At 31.3% G+C, this 27,459-nt stretch overlaps 1 protein-coding gene across 3 annotated transcripts in view; it reads left to right on the top strand.

Moving 5' to 3' along the window:
• Positions 1 to 23,974, top strand: part of LOC126835626 (neuropeptide CCHamide-2 receptor-like) — a 108,225-nt gene extending 84,251 nt beyond the window's left edge. For all 3 annotated transcript variants that reach the window (XM_050568329.1, XM_050568330.1, XM_050568331.1), the window contains 2 exons: positions 16,696 to 17,050; positions 20,399 to 23,974. In XM_050568329.1, the coding sequence (XP_050424286.1) occupies positions 16,698 to 17,050; positions 20,399 to 21,179 (1,134 nt within the window). In that variant the 5' untranslated portion in view covers positions 16,696 to 16,697 and the 3' untranslated portion in view covers positions 21,180 to 23,974. The remainder of the gene's footprint in view (positions 1 to 16,695; positions 17,051 to 20,398) is intronic.
• The last annotated feature ends 3,485 nt before the right edge of the window (positions 23,975 to 27,459 follow it).

The raw sequence follows: 27,459 nt of genomic DNA, 5'->3' as shown, positions 1-27,459 counted from the left end.
ATTATAACTAGAATTTGTTATAACTTATAACCTTTTATATCAACATTTGTATTATCGTATTAATTCTACGCTTTCGAGTGGCTTACTGGATTATAGCTTCTACATTATTCATAGTACAAAGCTTTTAATCCAATTTGGTCTGTTCGAGTCGTTGTCCGTCGAACCGTATGTTTGATTTTCGAGCCCTATCCTATTTTTTAACCATGGCTTTGTATCCATTCTAATATGCAATTTATCTTCGTTGTAAATATAATATTGTATAATATGTTGACATAAAAAAACCTATGACTGTCTACTAAACACTATGATTTTTTAAAAAATTGTTTGTAAAATCGTTTTTTGTAGCGAAGTGCTTTAATATATACAGAAATTATTTAACGATTGATTCATTAAATTAAACTACTTTAACAGTTTTACACTCATAATATTTTTAAATCATAAGATGAAAGTTGAATTTTATCCTTTAAATATAATTAATAATTACTAATTTCAGGAGTCCTAAAATCGTTTGAGTTATTTTTTGTATTAAGTTTCTAGTTGATTGTAGGCAGATTTTTAGGTCACGCTAGTGGTAATCAACAAAAATGTTTTAATTATTTAATATTCACTATCGACTTAACGAGTGATTGTTTCCTAAGTGGTCTGATGATAGCATAGGAATGTTTTATGCTATTGTTCTAAATTGTAATCAAAAATACTTAATATTTTCTAAGAATAATTGCAATTAAATTAATTTTATCAATACAATTAATTTCGAGGGCTCTTCTGGGTCATTCCACGTGAAATCACCTAATGGGTGTGCGACTATACTTCAAAAATGTTTGAAATTTTTATCATTCATTCTTTATCGGTCCTTAATAACAAACAATTTTTTATAATTCAAGCTTTGTTCTTATGACCCAATATCATCTTTGAAACAATTAAGTTTTTTTTTGCTTTTTATTTACGGGTTCAAACATAAGTGGTAAGCTTAAACGAAAAGTTTTCATAAGAATATAGCTTGAATTTTATAAAATAAAAACAGTTTTAAAATGTTTTATGTTTTAGAATTTTAACTATGCAGGTTTCATGTCTATACCATTATCGGCACTAAAGAGTCGGGAACATGAGGTGTTTGTGGATATTTTTTTTGAAAAATTGACCTAGCTAGGTCAAAAAAAAAATTTGTTTGTTATTAAGGACCTATAAAGAATGTGTGATAACAATTTCAAACACTTTTGAAGTATAGTCGCACACCCATTAGGTGATTTCACGTGGAACGACCCAATACATACATATTGTAACATTCAAATAACCATTCTACAATAATTTTGGTATGTTAGATTATAACTATTATAATTGTAATGATCAAATTTAGATAATATTTCGAATCTACCTTTTAGACATTGTGTCCAGACACTTAAAATAAAACAACCCTTTTTATTTGGATTCGAAAGATGGCCGCGCGCGCTGAGTAAACAAAACGACAAATGGTTATAAAACCAATATATTTCTCAACTGTGTGTCGAAACCAAAATAAATAAAAACAATATTGTTTGTCTTTAAGATTTTAGCATGCAGTCTACCGCATACAAACCGTTAGTGAGTTATGCGATTTTCATTTTTTTGCCACCGCAGTTGTTTAGTTTTTCAGCGAATTTTACTATAGAATTCGGTAGGTATTAGGACCTACTAAGCTAAGGATGTCGGTAAAATCGAGATCTACAATGTTTTCAGTACACGTGTTAAACAATTGTATTTCTCGGAGATACGTCTTGAATAACAAGAAAGGACGTGGTGTTTTCTTAATGTAACGTAATCACAACTGTAAGTTTTTTTATTCAAATAAAGTTATCATATTTTTTTGTTAAGTAATTCGTTAAATTCGAATACTAGTTTTAAATATGTTGGAATTTTATTACGAAGCGTCAACATTTTCATGGCTTTCAAAATTTTAATAATTATTATTTTTTTCTATGAAACATTTATTATAGCTAAAAATGTGTCTATGTACAGTTATATAAAATACCTGTTGAACATTTCAGAATGTTTCTCAAAACCGTTTGGTTTTCCATTTATGCTTATTTTTTCTTATATAATATTATTTTATCCTCTCGGTCGCTCGTTCCAACGATATAGCCTACTTTATGTCTAAACATTTAACCGTTATGTAACAAATCGTCCAGCTTTGACCGTTATGATTAAATGGCTCAAACCGTCTGAAGTTTTCAGAAGTTATAAAGTGTCCAAAATCATCATGACATAAAATTATGAAATCTCTATAAAAACAACAATTAATAATGCTTACAATAGTGTGAGTAAATTGTATGTTTCATATATTTAGGTACTCTGATGATGTTTTTAGGCAGAACCCGTAACGTTTTTATTCCGAGTACATATACGCCTCTCCTTCTTCACGCTTAAGTACGGTATATCGCACAATAAATCATATGATTTAGCTCTGTCCACGCCATTCAGTTAACGATCGCAAAGGTTTCCTTCCTGAAATACATTTGGCACTTTACGACGTTGCTCTAAACGCTTTCAGTAAGTGAAAACTATGTTGCGCTTAGAATATACATTTTCTTGATGCTTAAAAGAGATAAACATTGCCGGTGAAACTCGTATGGCGTAAAAGCTCATGAAATATATTCAAGTGATCATTAGGTAATCTCTTCTTTTGTCAGATTTGCAATTATCACAATTTCTCTTTTCACAGATAACTTATTAATCGGTTTGAAGTTTATTTGATTGACTAATATGAACGTTTTTCATTAATAAGTTCTAGTATTTTAACACAAAACGTTAATGACACATGTTTTATAAGTGTAATACAATTAAAATAATATCTAACATAGCTTGTATTTTATTTGTATGACTTACTTCTTCAACGTCCATCGTAAAATTGAAATTAACTGATATTGTAACATATTATTGATACATACATCGTGGAAATACATTTCTTTAACATTCGTTCACTGCCTAAAATTGACTTTCAGTTGGCGGCATTAAAACTGTTGTTTATATTTTTTACTTTCCAAGTAGGTATACAAGCGAACCAATCCAAATGTGTTGTTAGTGCGTTTGAATGCGATTCAGGAAATAACTCCTCTAGTTTTGGCGCGTCGTCAATAGTTGTTAGCCGCAAGTCTCGGGTTTGATTAATATTAGTTTCCGGACGACTTGACGTAATACACTAAAGTGTATATTATATAAACGGCCTTATATGCTCGCCGAGAGCTGTTTTTGTCTTAAAAGCAACGCCGTCGAACCGCCGAAAAGAAAACAACGGTCCGAGGATAATGTTGGCCGTCGTGGAAAAATAATGATATTAATAATCCATTTTCTTTTGTAAACGATAACGTGTATTGTGCGTCGGTAACACTCCAATTACTATTTATCTACAAAAATATACTGTTTAACATAAAAATAAGCATTCAGCATTTTATTAAAGTCGTTATTTACCATTTTTCCACATAACGGACACCACCAGCCCAAATCTAGCTAATTAGGTACACCTTTTCAGTCAAAACTAATAAAAAGACGGTAAATTAACATTGTAGAGCAAATAATTCAATATTTTAAAAGCAGAAAATTTGTCTGATAGGGTGTGGTTTAGTTGTTATCTAAGTTGTTACTCGACACCTGGGGGTTAACTGTATTCATCGTTGCTTTATTCCGGATGGAAGACCACCCGGGATTCTAGCGGCGGCCCTTATCATGCGTTTCATACCTACACAAACTCAACCTAACCATATTTATTAACCAAAAAGTCAATAAAAAAAATCTACAAAAAATGTTACCGTAATTCATGTTTTTGTATGAATTGTATTTTAATACTCAGACAATATTTGAAATATCAAAGCTGAGTAAATTAATGAGCAAGGTTAAGTTAAAAGCGCATAATAACTCAGATTGCAATTTTTCTTCGCTACAACTTAGTGTACAAATATTCGAATCGAGTCAACATTTGTGTGGATTATTTATCAGAAACTATTCAACATAATAGCTCTATCAAACAAAATCCCTTAATCCAAATTTAGTTAAGTCCACTCTCCCCATGTAAGGTTAACATTTCCTTATGATGTAAAATTGTAATTTTACTTAAAAAACTCAAAAATACAACTACCTCCTCACCTTGTTAACCTTTTACTGTGTATTTAGTGATAGTGTGCTTATAGTTTGTTACTTGAAATTAATTGGACTAAATTGCATGATGGTTTTGACACCGAAAAGGGTCTCGCCCACTGCCACTCGACTGCCAACAAAAAATCGACCACAACGTAGACGCACTTTCTACATTTACATTAACGGCGGCGCAAAGGATTGACGGAGACTCGTGGCGTTGTGTATGCTATTAGATAATATAATAATAATGCGACGACGTGTCTCTATGTTGACACCAGATAGGATTTATGAAATTTGTTAGCTCCCCGGGCTACCGATTATAAATTTGTTTACCGCAAAAGCAAATCGCTGCTCGTATCCAACAAACAATCCAGTACAGCAGCAGCAGCAACCCCACACAACTAAACGGTTGGGGCGGCAGCGCAGGTGGTTGATGGCTGTTGACGGACGCTAGGGTTAACGAGCCCGTCTATTAATCACTCGTGTCGCAGCCTTTTTAGGTGGGTGGGAGCGTGCCGACCAACTCGATAACTGAATTGATCGTCGACTTAATTATGGCGAAACGGATGTAAACACGCTGTCGTATTAAAACACAAGTATAACAGTAGTATATCCGACATCGTCGCGCCCGATAGATTTGGCTTGGGAGTTAATAAAAGCAATTTATACCTGAAGAGGACTGTACGCGTTTATACCGGGTGGGTTGACCTCGAGGGATTTCACCTGCCTTATTTGGGTCACCTACGACACGGCGACCGGCCCAAATCAAAAGCTTCTCATTAACGTCCAAAGCAGCTGTACATATTATTATATAAATATACTGCCTATACACCGGGTAAAGGGGTGAGCGGCGTGCATGATTAATGGCGATCCCGCAGCGTTGGCGGACAAAACATATAAATTGACGAGTGGTAACTTTCATAAAAAAAATTTTAAAAAAATAAAAAAAGAATCAGTAAAATAATATTTTAATTTTGATTACCATAGCCGCGTGGCTGTAGTTTATTAACAAGAGCAATAGCGATAACGACGACGGTGAAGATGATGATGATGATGATGACAACAAAGCAGTCAGTCGTACACGGGGTTAATTGTCCGTGGATGATTTGACATAAACTATTTTATGTATGTATATTGATGTGCTATAGGAGGAAGACGGGTAGGTGGCGAAAAAAAAATGAAATCTTAGATGAGATAACCATAATAAATCAGTGGCTGCCGGCGTTATACACTTCCTTTCCTGGGCGTGATGATTGTTTTTTCCCTTAAACTCTATCCCTCCTCACTCACTCAACTAGAAGTTTCAGCGGTTTAACGATTGAAACGGTTAAACTTATTTTGGGCACACCATTCGATTAGCCTAAAAAAAAAAAGGATTTTTATTTTTAAAGCATCGAAATCAAACCATTTACGCAATCGCATTTTGGCTAATAAAATGTACACCAAAGGTCGTCTAACCTAAAACATTTAATTCAATTTCTAATAATTAAAAAAAGCCATTTTTTATGGTAAATCTTACTTAACCATTGATTAAAAATGTTTTAAGTATTGTTTAAAAATTTTTACAGTATGTGGTATTTATTAAACCCAATTTTATCCACAAAAATATATTTGCAAATGTCATTGTATTATTACAATCTAGCATGATATATTTGTATAGTTAGTTATTGGTTCCTTTGTTTATTTTTATCAAGACTTAATAGTGTATTAAAACTTTCATGAATTTATAATATGTTACAGTGTAGCCCCGTGTATGCAGTGTTTTGTGAACTAATTGCAGTTTATGTTTAAAAATGTACTCTAATTAAAAAAATACTATTTTAAATTTACCACTAATTACCTTTTCATGTATATTTTCATTTTAAGTTTTTATAACCAAGTTTTAACTGTTTCGCGATATAGCAACTAACAGTTGATTGAACGATATTCATAATTTAAGACTAATTAATATACAATATGTTATGTTTAGGCTTTAGTTAAATTGTATATTATTACATTTATTTATATTGTTATATTTAATGCATGTCAATTATAAAGAATTGATGGAAACTTTGGATCATTATTTGTAAATCCAAATATTAATATAAAATAATATTATCTGTAACCACAACTAGTCGTGCATATTATACGTGAGTGGATTTTCTCATTGCTAAATTATAATATAAATATACTGTAGACAATAAAATTATGTCTAAACAGCCAAAATAAAAAGAAACACGTACTGTAGTCGTGACACCCTGTATTTTTTGAATTTGGCTTAACGTGGGCTTGTACCAATGACTAAAACAAAATTATTTTAAAAAATTTATCAATTATGACAATTTGTAGGCCAATCAATTATTACATCTGAAAAAAAAAAATTATTATAAGAAAGTTAAAAAACAGAAAAAGTATTATTTCACTAAAACAATATTAGTCCTACCGTACAAAATTAAATTCTTTTATAATCATATATATCATAATATGACTGAAAATTATTAATGAATTCTGTTGAATAAATAAGTTCCGTAAATATTGATAATACATAAGTGGAAACACTTTTGATGTACAATAAATTACATCAGTCTAAAACTTTCATAAGCCCTTTAATATAGGGTCTCGGTTGTTAGCAAGTATAATGTAATTCCAAGAAGGTAAACATTATTAAAATCATTGTAAAATTTAGCTCTTCGTTAACTAACAAATGTCTTTCATTATATCCTCATTAGTTAACTAATGAACTTATTTTAATGCTTTTAAAGTAATTAAAGAATCCCTTTTAAATATGGACTGCCATACAGCAGAAATAGATATAGAGATACCCAAATATGAAGAAATTGAGAATTCAATTAAGAGGCTTAAAAACAACAAAGCCCCAGGAGAGAACAGCATAGAGGCGGAACTATTAAAAAAAGGTGGTACAATATTGGCGAGCAAAATCAGAGAAGTTATTAAAACAATATGGAAAACCGAGACTATCCCAGAAGAATGGAAAACTGCAATTGTATGTCTAATATTTAAGAAGGCTAAATCCCACTAAAACAGAGAACTATAGAGAAATCTCATTACAATCAATAATGTCAAAATATTACGAATTCGGAAAGGACTTGCATCTAGTCTTTGTGGATTACAAGTAGGCGTATGATAGTGTAGACAGAGAAGAGCTTTGGAAGGCACTGGTAATTTCGGGAATAGCCAAAAAATATGTGAACTCAATAAAAATATGCTACGAAAAGACAGTATGCAGAGTGCACTATTTGCAAGGAATCTCAGATCCTTTTATAGTTAAATCCGGCCTAAAACAAGGAGACACTTTTTCACCCGCATTATTTAACTTGGCTCTTAAAAAAATTATTAGAGACACAAACGACGACCGAACGATGGAGATAAGTAATGATCAAGTTATGTTAGCGTATGCAGATGGCATTGTTGTAATAGGTGAAACCAAAGAGGAAGTCATCAACGCAACATCCAAGCTCATAAATGCAAGTAAAGCAATGGGACTGCATGTAAATGAGAGCATAACTATGTACATTCTATAGGAGTTGATAATAATTATAAATTTGAAAAAGTTGATAATTTCAAGTACTTAGGCGTGAACATCAATAACAAAAATTACATACATATTTCTATATGCATTTGTTATTTCAGTATTATTAAATTCCTGAAGTCTAATAGCTGTTATCTAGAGAATCAAAGATACTACTATACCATAGTTACCTTCGACCTGTAATACCATACGATTGTGAAACCTGGTCATTGACCAAAGGTGATAGCAGTAGACTTATCGCGTTCGAAAAGAAAGTGTTACGAACCATATATGGACCAATCTTTAACCCAGAAATACAGGCATATGAAAGAAGAAGTTATGAAAATATAAAGAGACTATAATATAGCCTCTTATATGTCTGGCTTATTATATAGTCGCTATATAATAAGCCAGATATACTCTCCTTTATCAGGAGAAAACAGCTAGAATGGTTCGGGCATCGATGGACAGCTAATTAAAAACGTGTTAGTCGACAAAATAAATACAACAAGATCCCTGGGACGACCCAAAACCCGACTGATTGACGTAGTTGCAAAGATTTATTAATGATAGATCAGGACGCAACCTTACATACAGCGTATCAGAAAGATAGATGGAGAGAGATTTTTATGGTAGCGCTGGTCCTGGATGTACCGTTAAGTCGATGAAGAAGAAAAATAAAGAATCCCTTCAGTTCTAGCATATTGCTAGACTCAGAGTACCTGAAACAAATGAACAACTGAATTTCTATCTCTTTACCGAGTCATCCGAGGATATTGATTTCCTTCTTATCACCAAATTCTCTCGTCAATAATCTCTATTTAGTTGTCCAGAGCACGATCCTATAATCAAGTCTGGTATAGTTATACACGAAAACACGTATTCGGTTTTTTTCCAATATGGCGGCCAAGTCGTTTTCTTTTCATGTGTAAAATATCACTGCCGTGGCTACCGTAATCCGTCATCACACAATCCCATTTTTAAAATGACATCATTTCCAGATTAAAAATATGTCAAGGTGATAAAACAAATAACAGAGAAAATGTTTACATTGTCTACGGTTTTATCCCAATCTAACATTTTTGATAAACTTTTGTCTTTATAATTCAACTGTTAAAATATCATAATTTATTACACATTTTAACTAACTAAGACACTAAATAATTAAAATATCATACGACCAAGAATATAATATGAAAACAATGTTCGGATCTAAACGTTATAGTGTGTTTAAAATAGAGAGTCAATATAAATTATGTAAAATATAATTCTACTTTTTTTAAGACAGTTCATCAAAATAGGTCGTTAGATAAAAATTTTTAAAAAACAGATCTCTTGTAATTTCAGAGAAACGGTGAGCTCCCGAGAATTCTAAATTTTACGTAGTATAATTATTTTTTGTCAGTAACAGACAAAACCCCGCTTTTGTTTGGTTTTGAATAATTTTTCAAGTCACATCGTTAAAACTTGTTTATTGAGTAAAAATAATATGTTTTGGAATACAATTACCGGTTAATACGAAAAGTCACTTCTTATGTGTGGTAGATTTTATCTATCCTTTGTTTTATTTTGCAACTAAGGTAATTTGTTAACTGTTTACCCAAATCATTATTTTTTTTGTTTTGGTCGCTGCGGGAGTTACAAATTTAAAAATGCACGAGCCATTATCATATTAATATAATATACAAGTTTATGCAAAACAAAGGTTTTTTTCTAAAACATGACATTGTATCGTTTTTTTTGGGGGTATTTTTGTTTTACAACACCTACTTGTATTCTTTTAGGAATATTGCATAGTAACTTTTTGATCATCAACAAGAATACCTTTTTTAGAATTTTTATTGATACAAAAGAGAATAAAAGTTCTGTGTGCAAATATAATACAGTATATACAAAAAATAGGGATAATCTATTTGTTTATACTTCATTGCGAGACTAAAGAAATGAAGATAATGTAGGCAAACTAATTATTTAGGCAAAATAGTCTTTAGAATTTCAATGTCAGGGCGTTCAATTATAACACTATTTCGACCGAAAATAAATAAATCTATGCAATAATTTAATAGAAAGCGTTAAACATATATTTAGATGAACTTACAGTATCATCTATATTTCATGAAAACATAATATATTTTTAAAAAATGTATTGACAAAAAGTTATGAACTGGGAGTAATATTGCCACGTTTGGACACGGGAGTTAAATACACCTTGCTTATCAGGAAAAGAAAATTTACCATAAGTCACCAAAACGCCTAATTTAGTTGTTTAATAAATTACAGTGAAATAAGAACCGTATTGAATTAATTGCTTACTGCGCTTTTTAATTTTCACTATTTGTTTTTTAATCGTCATATAATTAAGAAAAACATCCTTATTAGTGCAGTTGAAAATTCGCATTTTAACTGCAATTTTATTTAAATCAACTTTGAAAAAAAAAACAATGTTTTATGGCGTCTAATGCAATATGCTATAACGCAGTATCCGACCGAGTCCTCGGTAGAACTTTTAATCATTCAAATACACGTTTTATTTTATTTTTGCAACGTGCCATGAACACGAATCTCACATTTTCTACTCTCCAAAACCTTACAAATATAATTATCAAATATAAAAATAAAATAAAACTGTATTTGAATAAGTGTTACTTTTTTATTTTCAACATCAACGCGCCAACATAAATATTCACTGTCCGACAGCTATACAAATGAACCACATATTTGAGAAACAACGCAAGTCCAAAAAATGTAATTAGGAGAAAACAATAAAAAACTGTTTTAACGCTACCAGTGTTATATATCGGCGAAACTGAAAAGTCCAATGGAAAGTGCTCGTTTAGGATACACAACTTAAAAAAAAAAAAAATATATTGACCTCGTTCTGCCCTTGGGGGATGCATTTGAAATTGCTGGACTTACGTCATTTCTCAAATACATGATTTTCCGTCATGCAAATGTGTGGTTTTATTACTGCAGTGAACACTCTGGACTTATGTTCATTCTGAAATACACGTAGTTAATCATAAATAGGCGTGTTTACCTATAATACTAAATTTAAAAATATTAATTTTTCACCTTTATTCCAATGATGAGTAAAAAAAAACTACTAATTTACTGCAATACAATATTTTTTATTGATAATTAATATAAATCATTAATGTTTTGTTAAATTTAATTTTGATATACAGACTTAGTATTTCGAAAAAGAGAAAACAAAATTAAAAACAATGAAAAACTATCTTAAAATTAAATATTTCTCTCCAAAACTTTTACACATGATGCGTATATCAATATAAAACGTATCCCATGTGTTATCTCATTTTTCAATATTTGGTGACTTACGTTGTTTCTCAAATATGTAGTTCAAATGCATTACTGACTAGTTTTTTTTTTTTAAATTTAATTTTAATTTCATCTTCCTCCTTAGCTTCTAAGCTATAGTCTTAAATGCGTAAGCGGTCGAGTCAACTACCACTGTAGGAATCAATCTGCGTGGCAGAGCGTTCTGAAGTTTGACAATAGCTTACTTGTTACTCTGTAATATGTACTCGAATATGTTTACTAAATTATAAAAGTAATGTGTCGTTATCAATAAATGATAAAATAAGTAAATAATTTGTATTTGAAACTTTTAAAATATTGACAATGTAGAGAGCCACGTGAATTGAGTAAATCATAAGCTTAACTTGGACGTCGTTTTTTCCAAAAATGAAAAAAGTTTTTGAGATCATACATTGACAAATCACTTGACTTATAATGGGGTTATTCTGAAGTCAACAAGCACTTCCAGTAAGGTCGTTACGCAACGTTATCTACGTGTACAATGTAATTCGTTAATACTTACCAACCGAAAGTTTGCCTACAATTTGTTAACTATTTTTAAAAAAAAAAATTGTTTTATCTTTTATTCTTCTTGCTTTTTTATTATTGTTTTATACAACGCTGGAATAGTAGTATGATGACTAACTATGTATAATTTTCATGTTTTAAAATCATATTTTCCAAGCGTTTTAAGAAATCTGGTGGCGGGCGAGCTGTAGTGTTTAACAAGTACGGTATTTAAAAAGTACCAATAGTCACAGCGTTAATAAATTGTTATTTGGAATTTAATTACGCACTACATCAACTTGCTCGACTGGTATGTTAAAAAAAAATTCGTTGACCTGACCGTTTTTTGGACGGTTTATTTCAAAATAAAACGGTTACTATGTGAATAGTTAAATTTACTATACGACCATACCTGTAAATAATTTTATATATAACCCTAGCCGATGCCGATTAAAATTTAATAACAACGGTTCAATAGTTTATAAGCGATTTTCATTTATAAGCTTCGCAATGTGTAACTAACTATCTAATATACAGCCTTGTGCGATCCGATCGGTTTTGTTTAAGTTCAACCGCAATGTCCTAGCGGTGTTCCCATTAAAGCGCATTAACAGCTGTAGTTTCGATTAATGTTTTATGTTAATTGAAGCTCCGAAGGAAGGAAGCAGAGAGTGTGTGTGTGTTTTACGCTGTTCTGTGCTTTGTAGCACTTAAGCACTTCAACTATAATCATAGCCTACCCATTCGCTTAGGTTTTCAAAGGCCATATAAGGTTTGTGGCAGAATAACGTATGACTTGTCAGCGTTGACTATAGCATTATACACATAGTCCTCGGAGGGTTAGCAGCACCTCGAGGACTCGTTCGCTATGTCCTACAGTTATAACAATCCGTTTCCACAGAGGTTGGTTTTTCTCGACCGAACCACTGGCCGGGGTCGTCCCGGGAGACAAGGCGTGTCCTCAACATTATCGTTACGACGTCATAATAATAATATATTATTACTGTTTTATGTGCATTGTATCTTGGTCGAATTGGCCATCTCGATTGTAAAAAACAGTTCCGAAACAGCGCAACTCGCGTGCTCCATTTGTAATCTCTGCATCGCTCTTTTCTGTGTTCCAAAGCGTTTTCATTGTGGCATCTACACAACAGCACAAGAACGTCGGTTGAACGGCCGTTCATTTTACTTGTACGACCGAGGAATTCTCCCAAGATCTCACTTTCAGCGGTGGAAAATTATCAAATTCCGGGCCAGGACACGCACGTTACCGCGAGCAAGCACGAAACCAGAAACAAATGGTTTTACACGGGTATACGTCCTGAGGGTATTATCCGGGGCGAACAGGGCAAAAGGCTGTGACTTTGAAAGATGTTAGGTGATTCGATTACATTTCTCAAAACCGTGTACCGCCGTCGCCACCACCGCGTGACAATCGAACGGTCGAGGTCAGTTTTTCGACAGCGCGACCACGAATAAAAAATTCGATTCTCCGTTGATCCACCGCCGAGGGATGTCTCGCAAATCGCCAAAGTGTACCAAGCAACAATGACTTTTTTTTTTCATTTCGTTCGTATTATGTTTTCAAATGAATGGTGTTATGCAGAAAACAACCAACCCACAAAAAAAAATAATCGAGATTTTAGTTTAACTAGTTTAGTATACACTATACCACACTAGTTAAACTAAAATCTCGTTTTTTTTTTGTGGGTTGGTTGCTTTTTGCATAACACCACTCAAATTATCATGAGGGTTAATAAAGTAAAACTATTAACGTTGAAGTATTGTCAATGTTATTTTTTTAGCTTCGATGCGGAGGTGAGAAGGTATTGTTTTTACAATGATTGTATCTGGATCCCAGATATCTCGTAAACCGCTGAACCGATTTCTTCGTATAACAACTCTATAGATCAGATATCATACCTAAAAGGTACTTTAGTGGGCCAAAAATTAAAAAAAGTCACCCCTTCCCCATCAAAATTGAAAAAAACACCCAAAAAATTTACAAATGTTTCAACTTAAAATTACGATGCTCTATAACTTTTTTAAAAATAGTCGAAAATGTTCCAAGTTTATATGAATTGTTCTTCAAACATAGTACTATCGATAAACATTAACAAACCAAAAAAATATCATAAACCCTTAGAAGGGACAGTATTTTTTTTTTTTATTTCACTTTTTCAAGTTTTAGAGATTTAGATCTGAAAATTAGACCAAAGGTAGATCTAAAATGGAACTATAACAAATACAATTTTTTTTTATTAAGGAAAAACCCCAAAAATAGGGTAAATTTACATTTAGGCCGTAGTCAGTTTCTAGGTTGCTATGTGCGAGTGAATCAACAGTCAACAGGTAATGAAAATATTTTTATTATATTGTTAATTACGATACATGGGTAACTATGACAGTACATTTTTATAGACAGACGATCAACCCTTATCGTATCCACCCTGCACAAGACTAAATATTAAATTTTAAGTACACTTTTGCTGGTCCACGATATCTTCTAAACTGCTATAACTGATTTGAACATACTATCCACAGATTCGCATGGAAGCGTTTATTTAAAAGAGATTTTATCACTTTCAGTTATAATAAAATCTGTAGACCCGTGATCTCTCCGTCCCCACTATGCCCCGACCCCACCGTACTGGCTTTTTTTAATTTCGTTTTTAGTGGTTATTTCAAGTAAATAACTACTAAAAATGTGAACACAAACACTATTACGATAAACAAATAAGTCTGCTTGTTTTCCGTGCAAAATGTATGACATAAGATCAAAAATTATGCACGAGTTACTGAGATCCAAGAATGTGTTTTTTTGGATCTCCGAATCCTGACTTGTTGTCACGCGGGTTCAAGATAAACTAGACGGGTTGTATTACCTTTGATTTTTTTTTTTGCCCACGAATCTCTTCTATATGATATTGTAATAATCGATCTTCGAAGATAATACTACTAACTAAACGAGCTATAGAATATTGAGTTCTACATTCAAAATTAAAATATAAAATTAATATAAATATTACATACCTTTAATAAGATAAAAGACTTCCCAAAGTATTAGAACTACTTATAAACAGCCTGGTAATGTGATTATAATAACTAAAAAAATAGTACTCTTATGATATTTGTAAAGAATTATCATTGAGTATACATACTTAATAGTATAATTATCAAGTGTATTTTTTGAGTATATATATATATATATATATATATATATATATGCAATGGTATTTTCAAGTGTAACGCTCAGACGATTTCTAGGTATCTATATTTATATTATTGCCCTCAAAATATGTAAAAGTAAATATTATCGGCTATAAATTAATCAGATATAATAATTATCAGATACTTAATAGTCTATGTTATTAATTATGACCAGAAATACAAATAATTTTACAAAACAATAACATTCTTTTTGTGATTATTTGTTCGTATACATTTACACCAATATTTACTATACTAATTACAAATGATTGAAACAGATATTTTTTTTCCAAATGAGTTCAACTATAACTGTTTAAAAAAGACCTTTATTTACAAGAGGTTAATTAAAAAAGTTTTTTTCCAAAACTGTTATATAAAAGTTCTAGCTTAAAACAGTTTTTACTTTTTAATATCTATATAAATGCCACATAAAAGTTTTTGTTAAACTTTTATTTTTTCCCTCTAAAATAAAAGTTTTAAGTACAAACAAATTAAATTATCAAGTCGTTAAGTACTTGGTTGCTTTTTCATAAAATTGATTGTGTTCAAAAAAATTACCTGTCACTTGTGCTATGAAATTGTATTGATTATACTTATATTATATTGATATATTATCATCATTTGTTTATTGAAATTTCAATTTTCAAACTATTTTAAAAAAAATGTGTATTTTAAATACATAGTATAGTAAAACTATTATTAAGTTTTCTATTATTGATATTGATGATTACATTTCCTATTAATAAAAATGTAAAAGTATAATACTTTTTTTTTCGTAAAAACCCTATTCATGCAAACGGTTTATAATAACGGTTAAATAAAACAAAATTGCAAATCCAATTAGAAAATAAAAGTTATAAAAAAAAAACAGTGTTGAAATAACCTCTATCAATAAAAGTATAAGTTAAAAAAAAATATTTATACATTATCATGTATGTATATAAGTTAAATTTTTACTTTTATTAATAGCAGTAGACCGTTTTATTTGAATCCTGCTAATTACTATACTGTAGCGCTAATAAAAAATATTGTTTAATTTCCACAGCATTTATTATATAAAGTTACACATATCGCTGAACTAATATCACAACGTAAATAAGTGCCCCTGGAAATAAATAAAAGAGAGATGTTTATAATTTTTGGAACCAGACACTTTTCGTTAGTTCCACTTAAATATGAGTTATGAAATGTCAATTTTTGCAAAAATAATATTTTTCTTTCTTATACTATCATTAGGTTGCCCTACGTAACACGTTTGGCATGCACTGAACAATTAAAACTCAACGTAAGTAGAGATTTTTTTTTCCGCTTATAAATTTCCTTTATTTTGGATGATTTTTTTAAATAAATCACAAACAATTTGTTCTTTTAAACTAATTTTATAATGAACTTGACCAAAAAAAAAAATACAATAATTTGTGTCTTGTTCACGCATACTTTTGTAACCGCAGTCGGTGTGCCTGTGATTTAGAATGAGCATTTTTCAAAGACTTAAGCAGCGTCACTTACTCACTACGGCGTATCGTTTTTTTTCTCTTAGTGTTCTATCATCATATTATGATATCGTTAAGCTGATGATAAACGCGTCGGCTAATATAAAACGAATGTGATTGAAAATCATATAATTACTATTTTTGACAATCGTACACCAGTTTTGGTACAAAACCGGTCCGGCATTGATATTTGATAGTATTTTACTGCGAGTATAACTATTATTATTTTAATTTATGTAACACGATCCGTTTGCACGAGACCGTACATCATAACCGTCATGTATAGGCTACGTCACACATATAGGAACTGGACTTGTCGTTCCCCTTGACCCCTCCAGACGCGTTAATTACAGATACATATGTAGCAACAAAACATTAACGGAGGGGAAACGGTCAAATCGTTCGGATGTAACATAATATTTTGTTTACCTACTTTGTGCCGATACTAGATTTTCTACACTTAATTTTAATTAATAATGTATATTGCGCTCTTTGGTGGTCACACCGAGGATTCCATCAAGCTAACCCAACCCAACCGTTTGTGTGTTGCAGTCATGAACGTGACGGCGGATACCGAAGACCAGTACGTGCCGTATTCGGAAAGGCCCGAGACCTACATAGTGCCGGTGATTTTCGCCATGATATTCGTGGTGGGAGTCCTTGGCAACGGCACCCTGGTGTTGATATTCGTCAGGCACAGGAGCATGAGGAACGTACCCAACACTTACATGCTGAGCCTGGCGCTCGGCGACCTGCTGGTGATCCTGACGTGCGTGCCGTTCACATCCACCGTTTACACCGTCGAATCGTGGCCGTACGGCGAGCTCATCTGCAAAATAAGCGAAGCCACGAAAGACGTTTCCATCGGCGTATCGGTGTTCACTTTGACGGCGTTGAGCGCCGAGCGGTGAGTACTTGCAATAGGAGAACAGGCAGTTTCCGTGTGGATCCTCGTCTACTACTATGTTTATCTCGGTGGCCCCCATTCATTTTGTTTTTATAAAAAAAAATTTCAAGCGAGTTCAAAGAAGATTTATGTAAATTTTAACATTGACCAAATCGATTTAACATCTATATCTTCAATTCAGACCACTCTCAATGTGGATTCTCTTATAAATAGACGTAGGTATTTTGATATAATATGTTTTTTGTCCAAACTAGTCAATGGTCTGATATGTGGTCTCGTGTTCCTCAATATAATTCACGCTATTGTCCCACCTTTGAAATTCCTTTCCATCGTACATCCTATGGTTCCAATAATCCCCTTGACCGCGTAGCCAGAGAGTGTAACGTGATGAAAAATTTGGATTTATTTAATATTACAGATTTGTATTCTACAAAAAATTGTTTTTCAGTCAGTTAGTGTTATCTAGGTCTTGTTATACTTGATTTACACTTAAATTCCAATTCACATTATGTTGAATGACAAGTATTGTTTGTTTTTATCATTTCTGTAAGTAAGTTATAATTTATATACCAACGCCTATCCTGCCTTCTATATATGCTACAAGTTTATTCTTATTCTTTCAGCAACACAAGTAAGCTGTGAGCGTGATTCCTCGAAATTAAAATATTTAAAATCATATTTAATAAGTACCTTGTTACAAGACTTATTAGACAGTTTTACGCTTATGATTATTGAGAAAGGATTGTTCAACCGCGTAGATTCAGATGAAACAACTAATACAAAAAAACTCTTATTGTTTTAAGAATATTTTCAACAAAATGATTTGTATTATTGTTATTGTTACAGTTTCTCACAATAATTGTATTATGTTAATATATTTCGCTGTATTAAACAAGTAATGCAAATAGCATGCGAGCCAAACGATCAAATTTATTTTTCTATTTTGATGGCTCTTTTAAATAAATATTAAGATAAATAAATTTAAATAAAGATACTTGGTTGTATAGTATAGCTTCAATGTGGACCTCAGAATGTATTTACTTTACAATAATGTGTTTATTTTTATTATTTTTTACCTACGATAACTTACTTACCATTAGACCGACACTTTTAAGTCACAAAAAATCATACCCAAATGATTGTTTTTAAGGACATAAGTTTAAAATATGTACCCGTTTAATATAAAGTAAAACGCCCTAAATATTAACATATTTTTCATCTAAAAAATACGGCACGCCATACATTTTTTAAAAATAATCGGGTAAGTTTCATGTTAACAAGTATTCCTTAAATCTAGCATTACAGATATACAGTCAACAACCAAAAGATTATCATTAATAAAGCGTTTATGAAAGCCCCCAGAAAGGATTGAAACTTTTACTTTATTTAACTTTTTCAGAAGTGGTTTTAAGACAGGAATCTGAAAATTGTATTAATTTTTTTATGTTGATATTAATTATTAATAAACTACGTTCACTTTTTCCTTAATCTAATTAAAATGTAGGCTGCAAGCTATATATCTGAGCTCGACAAATTTTACTTCATTAATGGTCATCGAAAACCGTATTTAAAATATAAAGAGATATTAGCCTTAGAGAGACTATATTAGAGAGTGCTTAGTCGAATTAACACACAACTATTTTTTTTAATAGATATTATACTTCTTTGTTAATTATTATATAAATAGTTGATTTTAATACTAAATAAATTTAAATACATAAAACAAATTGATTTAAGTACATTTTTTTAATAATTTATCTAGATTAAAAAAATGAGTTTCAACGCGAATCGTTACATGAATTCACAGTTTACATTTAAAAATCGTATTAGCAACATAATTTTTTATGTTAGTTGACGTTCTTGAACGTATTTTTTTAATATAACCTATAATTTTAAGTTGTAATTCGTTTTGTGACGTAGGTAGACTGAAACGCAATTAAGTATAATCTATGTTTTCAACACAATATTATCTTTTTATTATTATTTTTTTTTTAAAGTAATTGCTTATGGTATCTTTTTATATATAATTATTATAAAGGCTTCAACATTAAATATTATTAGCCTTTTTTTTGCTTTTAACTATTTACAAATTGTTATTAGCATGAAACATGCTTTATCCTTGGTACCCCAGCCCTAAAACGCCACTAAATTGCGATACTAATGTAGCGCGCCTACTTTAAATGTGTAATAATTAGTAACATATAAGATGCCATCGAAATAATAACGAGCCGTCATCGTCATGCAAACGTTTGCACACAAAAACACTTTATGTTTTCAAAAAGACAAAAAATTATTAATTTTTCAAAAAAAAATGTTTTTAAACTTATTTAACATGTTTGTGAGTGTATGCCATTTATTTTATGGCAATTTTCGAGAAAAAAAAATTATTTAACTTGATATTATGTAATATTGTGTTTGTGGGTATAAGCCATTTACTTCAACAGACATACTGTTTAATAACATTTACAGAATAACATTATTCCTTATGCACACTTTACTTAGACACCATAACGTTTCTAGATATAGCTATACGTAGTTTTAGATCATTCTCAAAACTAAAAAAAAATAAAAATTATTTACGAAGTAAGATGGCAAAAGAACGTCAATTATTTCCATTGAAAATAAGAGAGCACAACAATCAAAATCAGAGGAAGTCATTGATAGGTTTGCTCAAATGAAGGCTAGAAAAGTTATTTTTTAAGTATACAATAGTCAATAATCACTCAATATACAATGTTATTAGTTTTAAATTTTAATAATATGATACTAAAACTTTATATATTAATATATTATAAGTTATAACATTTACACTATTTACATGACTTGAGGTTACTCCCACTTGGATGTCTTGACTAGTTCGCCAAAGTTCCGGAACACTTGCACGTTCCATCTTGTGGTTCGATGTTGCTCGTACCGCGCTCTCCTGCAGATAGACCGATTCGCTTCCGTGGGCGTAGGTTAAATACTACACCCCCCATCGCATTCTCCGCTTCCTCTTGCCACTGCCAGCTGTTTTCTACGGCCACGCCCCTTCGCCTTGGCCGGCTACCGCATGACTGATTACCGTTATCAATTATTTCTTGCTGCCAGCTGTTTTCTACGGCCATCCTTCTCCTATAGGCCCTAGTGTCACCAAGTTCGTCACTACATCACTGTACAACACCAATTACTTTTTACCTTACACTTGTACACACAATATTTGACCAAAAGTTAACCATAAAAAACATTTCAAATATATGGATGCATTATTTTTTTTTCCTTATCACATACAAACAAGACTATGCGGCCTGTTTGTTTTCTCTTCTTGTCACTATAGCTCACGCTAATGGGTTTGTTTTTTGTTTACAGTTATTGCGCCATAGTCAATCCAATTAGACGTCACGTGTCGTCGAAGCCGTTCACACTGATCACTGCCGTGGCAATCTGGATTCTGGCCATCGTGTTGGCCATCCCGTCTGCTACGTTCTCGTACGTGGCCACCGAAAATTTACCGACCGAAAACGTCACGTTGGAATACTGTTACCCGTTTCCGTCCACGTTAGGCAACGGCTACGTCAAGAGCATGGTGGTGTTCAAGTTGCTCACGTACTACGTGATCCCGCTGTTCGTCATCGGCGGTTTCTACTTCCTAATGGCCCACCACTTGATGGTGTCGGCCAGGAACATGCCGGGTGAGCTGCAACACACCGGCCAGTCCGGTCAGATCCAGGCCAGGAAAAAGGTGGCGAAAATGGTGTTGTCTTTCGTCATAATATTCATGGTCAGCTTTCTGCCGTACCATGTGTTCACCGTGTGGTTTCACTTCTATCCGTACTCAAAGGAAGTGTACGACGATTATTGGCACGCGTTTCGCATAGTCGGCTTTTGCCTGAGCTTTCTCAACTCGTGCGTCAATCCCGTAGCCCTGTACTTCATCAGCGGCGTATTCCGTAAACACTTCAACCGGTACTTGTTCTGTTGGTTCCCTTTTGCCCGGCCCATCGGGCACATCGGCGGCGGCGCCATCCTAGGCACCGCCGCCGAGTCAACCGCTCAAGACATCAACCTCACCCGCGTGAACAGCACGTCATGCCGCCGCCACAACTCGGTCATCACCAGTCACGTGACTCTCAACAGTTGCCATACATGACGAAAGCGCCGAGCCTCGAAAATCGCCGCTGGTAGAATCAGACAGTCTCGGCCGGCGTCCAAGACCAGAAATTGTAACGTCATTTGATTCGATAGTCACCCAGTAACGGCTTGCCCGAAGTGGATCGTTCGTTTTTCGGTTTGTTCGGAACAAACAATCACGATTATACTCGCAAAGGTCGTTTGGATTCTGACGGCCATTTTTGATTTCATTTCGATGCGACGATATCGGGACAGTGGTGTTAATCTATTACCGATTACTAGTTATTGACATAAACCGTCTTGATATGTCTTGATACTTCTTTGACTTCGAATAAGACCACCAGATCAGTGGAACTTCGCAACCAAAGCATTGGATAGTAATTGTGTTGCCACAATTCCACGGTCCTTATGCCATACAAAAGGAATCGGCAAGCCAAATTCTGTCTTTCAACAAATCTCTATCCGCCATTGACTGCGTGCATTTATTTACGAAATCCATCCTTTTCGAACATTTTTTCGGGTTAATGCTACTTCTAAATTTCTTTAAACTAATATTTCTTACTTAATCGTTTCACTGTTTTATTCTTTCATTACGCCCAAATCATCTTTATCAATTTTCTCTCAGTTTACTCCTTTTTCCCTCGTTTATACTTTATCATTTATTCCTGATTTTGTCTCACATGGTCAATTTCTCTCAACGCCGAACGGTTAATACAAACAAAATTATATGATAGAACCCTTTTTTAATTGTACAGATCTCTACTGTCCTTCCTTAAGGGACCAAGGTTAACTGGATAGGGTATGTACTATTGGTAATCATAGAATCTGGAAATTTCCAATTATACCTGCCTTTCTTACTCCGACGCATGAAAACATCCTTACTCACTGCCATCTTCACCTCTGTATCAAATTATAATATCATTTATTATTATAATTTGTACAGTGTTAAAAAATTAATAAAAATATTTTATTTTTCACTTTAATTTCTTACTACTGGATTATCATTCCGGGTTTTGCAATACATACTATTGTTTATTCCTAGTTATAATTTTGAATAGCAAAGTTAAACCTATTTCATGTATTTCAATGTCTACATACAATAATAATCTTGATATTATATAATATTTGTTTTTAAAAATATTTTAATAGTTTAGTTGGTGAAAAAAGCTTTTAATTCTGTATTTACCGTCCATGCAAATTTGTATGAATGCATCAATTATATAGTAAGATTGTGTAATAAGATTATGATCTGAAATTGGTTGGACTCAAGTTGTCTGTTTGCCTTTTAAACAAAAGATGCAAATTTCAATTGTTTTTTTTACGGAAATAACCAAAAACTTATACTCTGACTTAGCCCATTAACATCACAAGAATAATAGTTTTAATAAAAATTGATTTATTTCTATAAATATATTACATTTCTACGTAATAATATATAATATGTAATACAACGTTATGTACGTTTTATCAAATCTATATTATCTGACCCTATGCATTATAGTTTAACCTTTAACCTAACAATATAAATCCTCATTCTTATTCTCTCCAATCTGTATAAGGCTAAGTAGAAAAATGGTTTCATCTCCCTATGTTTCTCGTTGTATGGGTTAACTTAATTTGTTATGTTACGATTATTAAGTATTTATGCTTGTATGCCATTGTTTGATTAAACTCTGAGGCACTGGTCCTTCAAAAATAAAAAATAAATGCAATCACTAAAGAGATTTCCAAAACTTGGATAATCACCAAAATTTATAAGCATAACGATCAAATAAATAGTTTCCATATAAATGCGATAAAGAATTTTATTAAACGAAAAGAATATTACATTTTTTTTTATTGACAGTGTTTAAGGATATTACAAAAAATATTTCATGAAATGCCTAAATATTTACATTTATTTTATAAAAAAACAAATAATACTGCTTTATTAGTCTGAGAAATTTAAGAGCATTTGGTATCCTTACAGTTACCAATAAAAGGATAGTTCATTCATCAATGTGAACAGTTTATTTTATAATAGAATTCCTCAGAAAACCGATTTATAATTTTAATTTTCAATTGACATTTTTAGAAAACAGCATAAAAACTAAGTTTTTCTTATAAACTGAACAATATATGAACTTTTACATAATATTTTTTTCCATTTGCCATTTGCACACAAATCATTTAAAATTCAGCTCAGTTATAACCAATGTAGGCTATGGCAATAATAATTGTTCATTTGATAGACAATAACTCTACCCACTTCCCAAGTCTATTTATTTTTAGGCTCAATTACAAAATAAGGACTATGACAACCAGTCAATGACGAGATCCTTTAGATATTGAAATTTTAGGAACTTTTGCGAAACTTGACTGACAAAGTAAACTTTTCATGTAAACTATTTATTTTGGGTTCGTGTTTGAGGCCATCCTTAGGGGTGGAATTTTCGAAAAGTACTATGCCGGTTACCTTCGCGGGAGTGTACTCAATAACTTCCCAAAGTTTCATGGCAATCGAAAGAATGGTGTACTAATGCATAAATGACACACACATACATTCATTTTTTTATAAATAGATAGATAAATATACTAAACCCAGTAATTTAAACATTTCATTTCTTTAGAGCAAGTCATATGCCATATTTTTCAAAGATCCTTAACCTTAATAGTTTATTAAGATTAAGAATTCTGCACAACGTTGTATTTACGAGTATATCTGTGCCAAAAAGTTTAGGTAATAAATAGTTCCTTAACTTTGTGAAAAAAATAAGAAACTTGGTATTTTTTAAGTGTTATTTACTTTTATTTTTGAGCCTTGAAGTTAAAATATGTGGGTTTTTTTCCGACAATGTGAAACAAATAAAACATAATATTAGTAAAAGTATATTTTTCAAGGTAGGTGGTATTATAATTTTGAAATTCAAATTATTACGTTTTTACATAACTGTAAAACACGTTATGTACATTAATTATAATGCTCACCTGTTTTTTAAACGATAAAAAATATGCATAAAGTGTTTTTAAAAAATACAAACATTAAATTACAACCATACCGGATTTTATTAAACACTCAGTAGCGCTTATATCGGATTACACATTAACAATTAAACAATACAACTTGGTAACTTATTGAAACTAGATCTACTGTATCAAATTATATACATACACATACAAATTTATTATACAATTTGTATACATACAAAAAATCATAATAGGACTTTATAGGATGGTAGAACGCATTTTGAGTTTTTATTGATACTATTTTAAATAATATAATAAAACGTCACTAAATTTCAAATAGTAGTTATAATAACTGTAAAACTGCTTTTAATATTCTGTTAATAGTACATCATTTTTAAGATCAAACGATAGCAAATATTTTTTTTTTTTTTGTGATCAATATACAATGCACTTAAATTAATTTTTTATTTTGACAATTTCGTCCATTAAAATAATATGACATGTACATACTTATTTGAGCATAGTATTGTTTTTTTTGTGTGTCCAAATCAAAATATTCATTCCATGATTACATAATTCAATTATAAGTGTATTATTATTAGTGATTAAGAAAGTTTATAAAGACAATTAAGAGGGCGTCAAAGCAAAAGTGAAACGAAACCAACGCTCAAGAGATGGCGTTATTTTCCATATCGGCGCGGCGGCGGCGGCATATAGCCACGCCCATACGAGTGCTGCGACGCTGCGCGTTGCAGCCAGTGCGGAGTAGCACATCATTCTTTTACGGACAGCCGTTCTAGTAAAAACTAATATTATGCGCGCGCAACGTATGCTCTATCACGTTGGACATTGGCGCGGCACTATAATATAACACTCGCTATTGCGCTCGCCCGCTTGTTACAAACTAGAGTATTATTTTTAATACTGTTCATTAAAATGTATGTAACATCGAACAAAATAGAAAATACAATAGCTATCATAGTTTGAATAACTTTGATAGCTTTATTACTTTTGTTGTTATGACAATATAACCTATGAATAATTTTCTTAGAAATCAGAATAAACGTATTGATACCTCGTACTTCCTTATTAGTTATTACTTATTATATGCGAATACACGTCGACCAGTTTCAAAAAGAACTTAATTATTATCTACTTTAAATCTCTACATTTTATAAAACAAATTTGTTTACTGTGTCTGTGCACGATTTTTTCAGTAAATACTGAACGAATTGTATTCTAGTATTCACTGATAAAAGGAGTGTTTCACGAGGATAGTTTAAATATAATTTGTGAGTACTTTGTGGCAGTTGTATGTATAATTCCGGGCGAAACCGGATACATGGGAAGTTGTTAGTAATGTAAAACGTCAACTTATGTTGAGTTGTATAGTTACTCGTATAAATACTCAAACATAGAAACATATAATAATAATTTAATTTGATTTAAATGATAATAAGTATAATATATATAGTTATGAAATATTTAGTATTAGTAATTATAACATAAAATATAATATTGTACCTATAAAAAACTAAAAAAAAGTATAATACATATACTACTAAGTAAAAGGCTACAAAATGAACATGTAGTTATTTTATGTATGTTATTTACATGTATGTTATTTTTATAACTATGTATTACCTCCCTTTTTTTTCTTTTATACAATCCATTATGAGTTTTGGATCTTTTATATCGTTTGTTTGCAGCCTTTTCCCGTATTGTGGATTAATAATTTCTGGGAGTAAACACTCTTTGTAGAACCTTATAATTAATAAATACAAAACTTAGTCATAATTTTATTGTTTATATTTTTTTTATAACTTACTAATTATTAATTGAAATTAACAACATTTTACAGTATATCCCTAAAGATTTGGAAATTCCTGTAAATATAAAGAATTTTCATGATATTTTAAATATATTAGGAGTACAATGTTTCATCATCAACGATAGGTTAATATTTGAAATTAAATTACCCTTATGTAATAGCGAAAATTACACCATGTACCATATTTTACCACTATATATTCCTATCAATAAGAACAACCAATTTGTCCATCTAGTTCAGCATAACAAATATTTAATTACCGATATAAAAGTAGATACGTATGTAGAAATTAATGATATAAAAAGCGTTTGTAAAATAATAGATAATTTTTTTATTTGCGAAACAGACACATAGAGTACAATAGACAGAATAAACCAAATTGTGAAATTGACCTACTTAATAATTATTATAAAATACCGTCGACTTGTAATATGTATGTTACAGAATTTACATCGGAGACGTGGTATACATCATATTTTAATAACCACTGGTATTTCGTTTGTAGTCAGCCTACTCTACTGACAATTATTTGCAAAAAATATAGTTTTATTAAAAAAATAATTATAGAAAATTCTGGCAAGTTGTGGTTAGAAAAAAACTGCATGGCCTCTACACCCAGTAGTAGTTTAAACCCCATTAGTTCGTATACCTCTAATTACAAATCCTTACCTATAATGATTTCGCTGATAGAGGATAAATGTTGTTCAGAAATAAAAAATAAAACAATTCCTAAACCCGTTCACTTAGAAGTTCTAAAAAATATAAAAATTAATGAACAGTCTTTACACAAATTAAATTTAGAGTTAGATGAGGAAGGAAAATTAGCTACAAAATTATATGATAATATATATAAATATTTAATTGATAAGGCCTTAGATTTTTCTTTTGTGACTATTTTTTTTATAATTATAATCCTTGTTTTAATACGTATAATAATATACTATAAATATTTTGTAAATAAAAAGCCAGTTTCAAATGTTCAGGTCATAGAATTAGGTAGACGTGATCCTTTGGATACCATTAATAACCCTTTAAATTATGCACCTGATAATTTTATGCGCGAAAAATAAGTCATGATGTACAACGTAAAATTAATTGTATTTTATTTTATATTTATATATCAATATATATTATTATATACCTACTATAAATGTAAAAAAAGTTTTAATTATTTTGTGTGTCAATTATAATTGAAACTATTTTATATTTTATAAATAATATATATGTATAAATGTACTTAAATTATACTTTTTTATTATAGTTGTAAATTAAATATTTTTGATCTTTTAATGTATCGTTATTTACTATCATAATACATATAAAATTACCACACTAGATTTGAGTCGATTTCACTATTTTTAGCTAAATTACAGCAAGTCTGTGTAAAAAACAAAATAATCAAAAAGAGGTACCAATACGTTTATCCAACAATGATACATTATTATAACAAAAGTAATAAAGCTATCAAAATGATTCAAACTATGTTGGATATTGTATTTTCTATTCTGTTTGTTGTTTCATA

The sequence above is a fragment of the Adelges cooleyi genome, unplaced genomic scaffold (genome assembly GCF_023614345.1).
Source record: "Adelges cooleyi isolate 19-005CV unplaced genomic scaffold, UGA_ACOO_1.1 ACOO_flye_CR_arks_rails_tigmint_CR_PRNA_23, whole genome shotgun sequence".
In the NCBI taxonomy this organism is placed as follows: Eukaryota; Metazoa; Arthropoda; class Insecta; order Hemiptera; family Adelgidae; genus Adelges; species Adelges cooleyi.
This window is presented reverse-complemented; position numbering and strand designations above follow the sequence as displayed.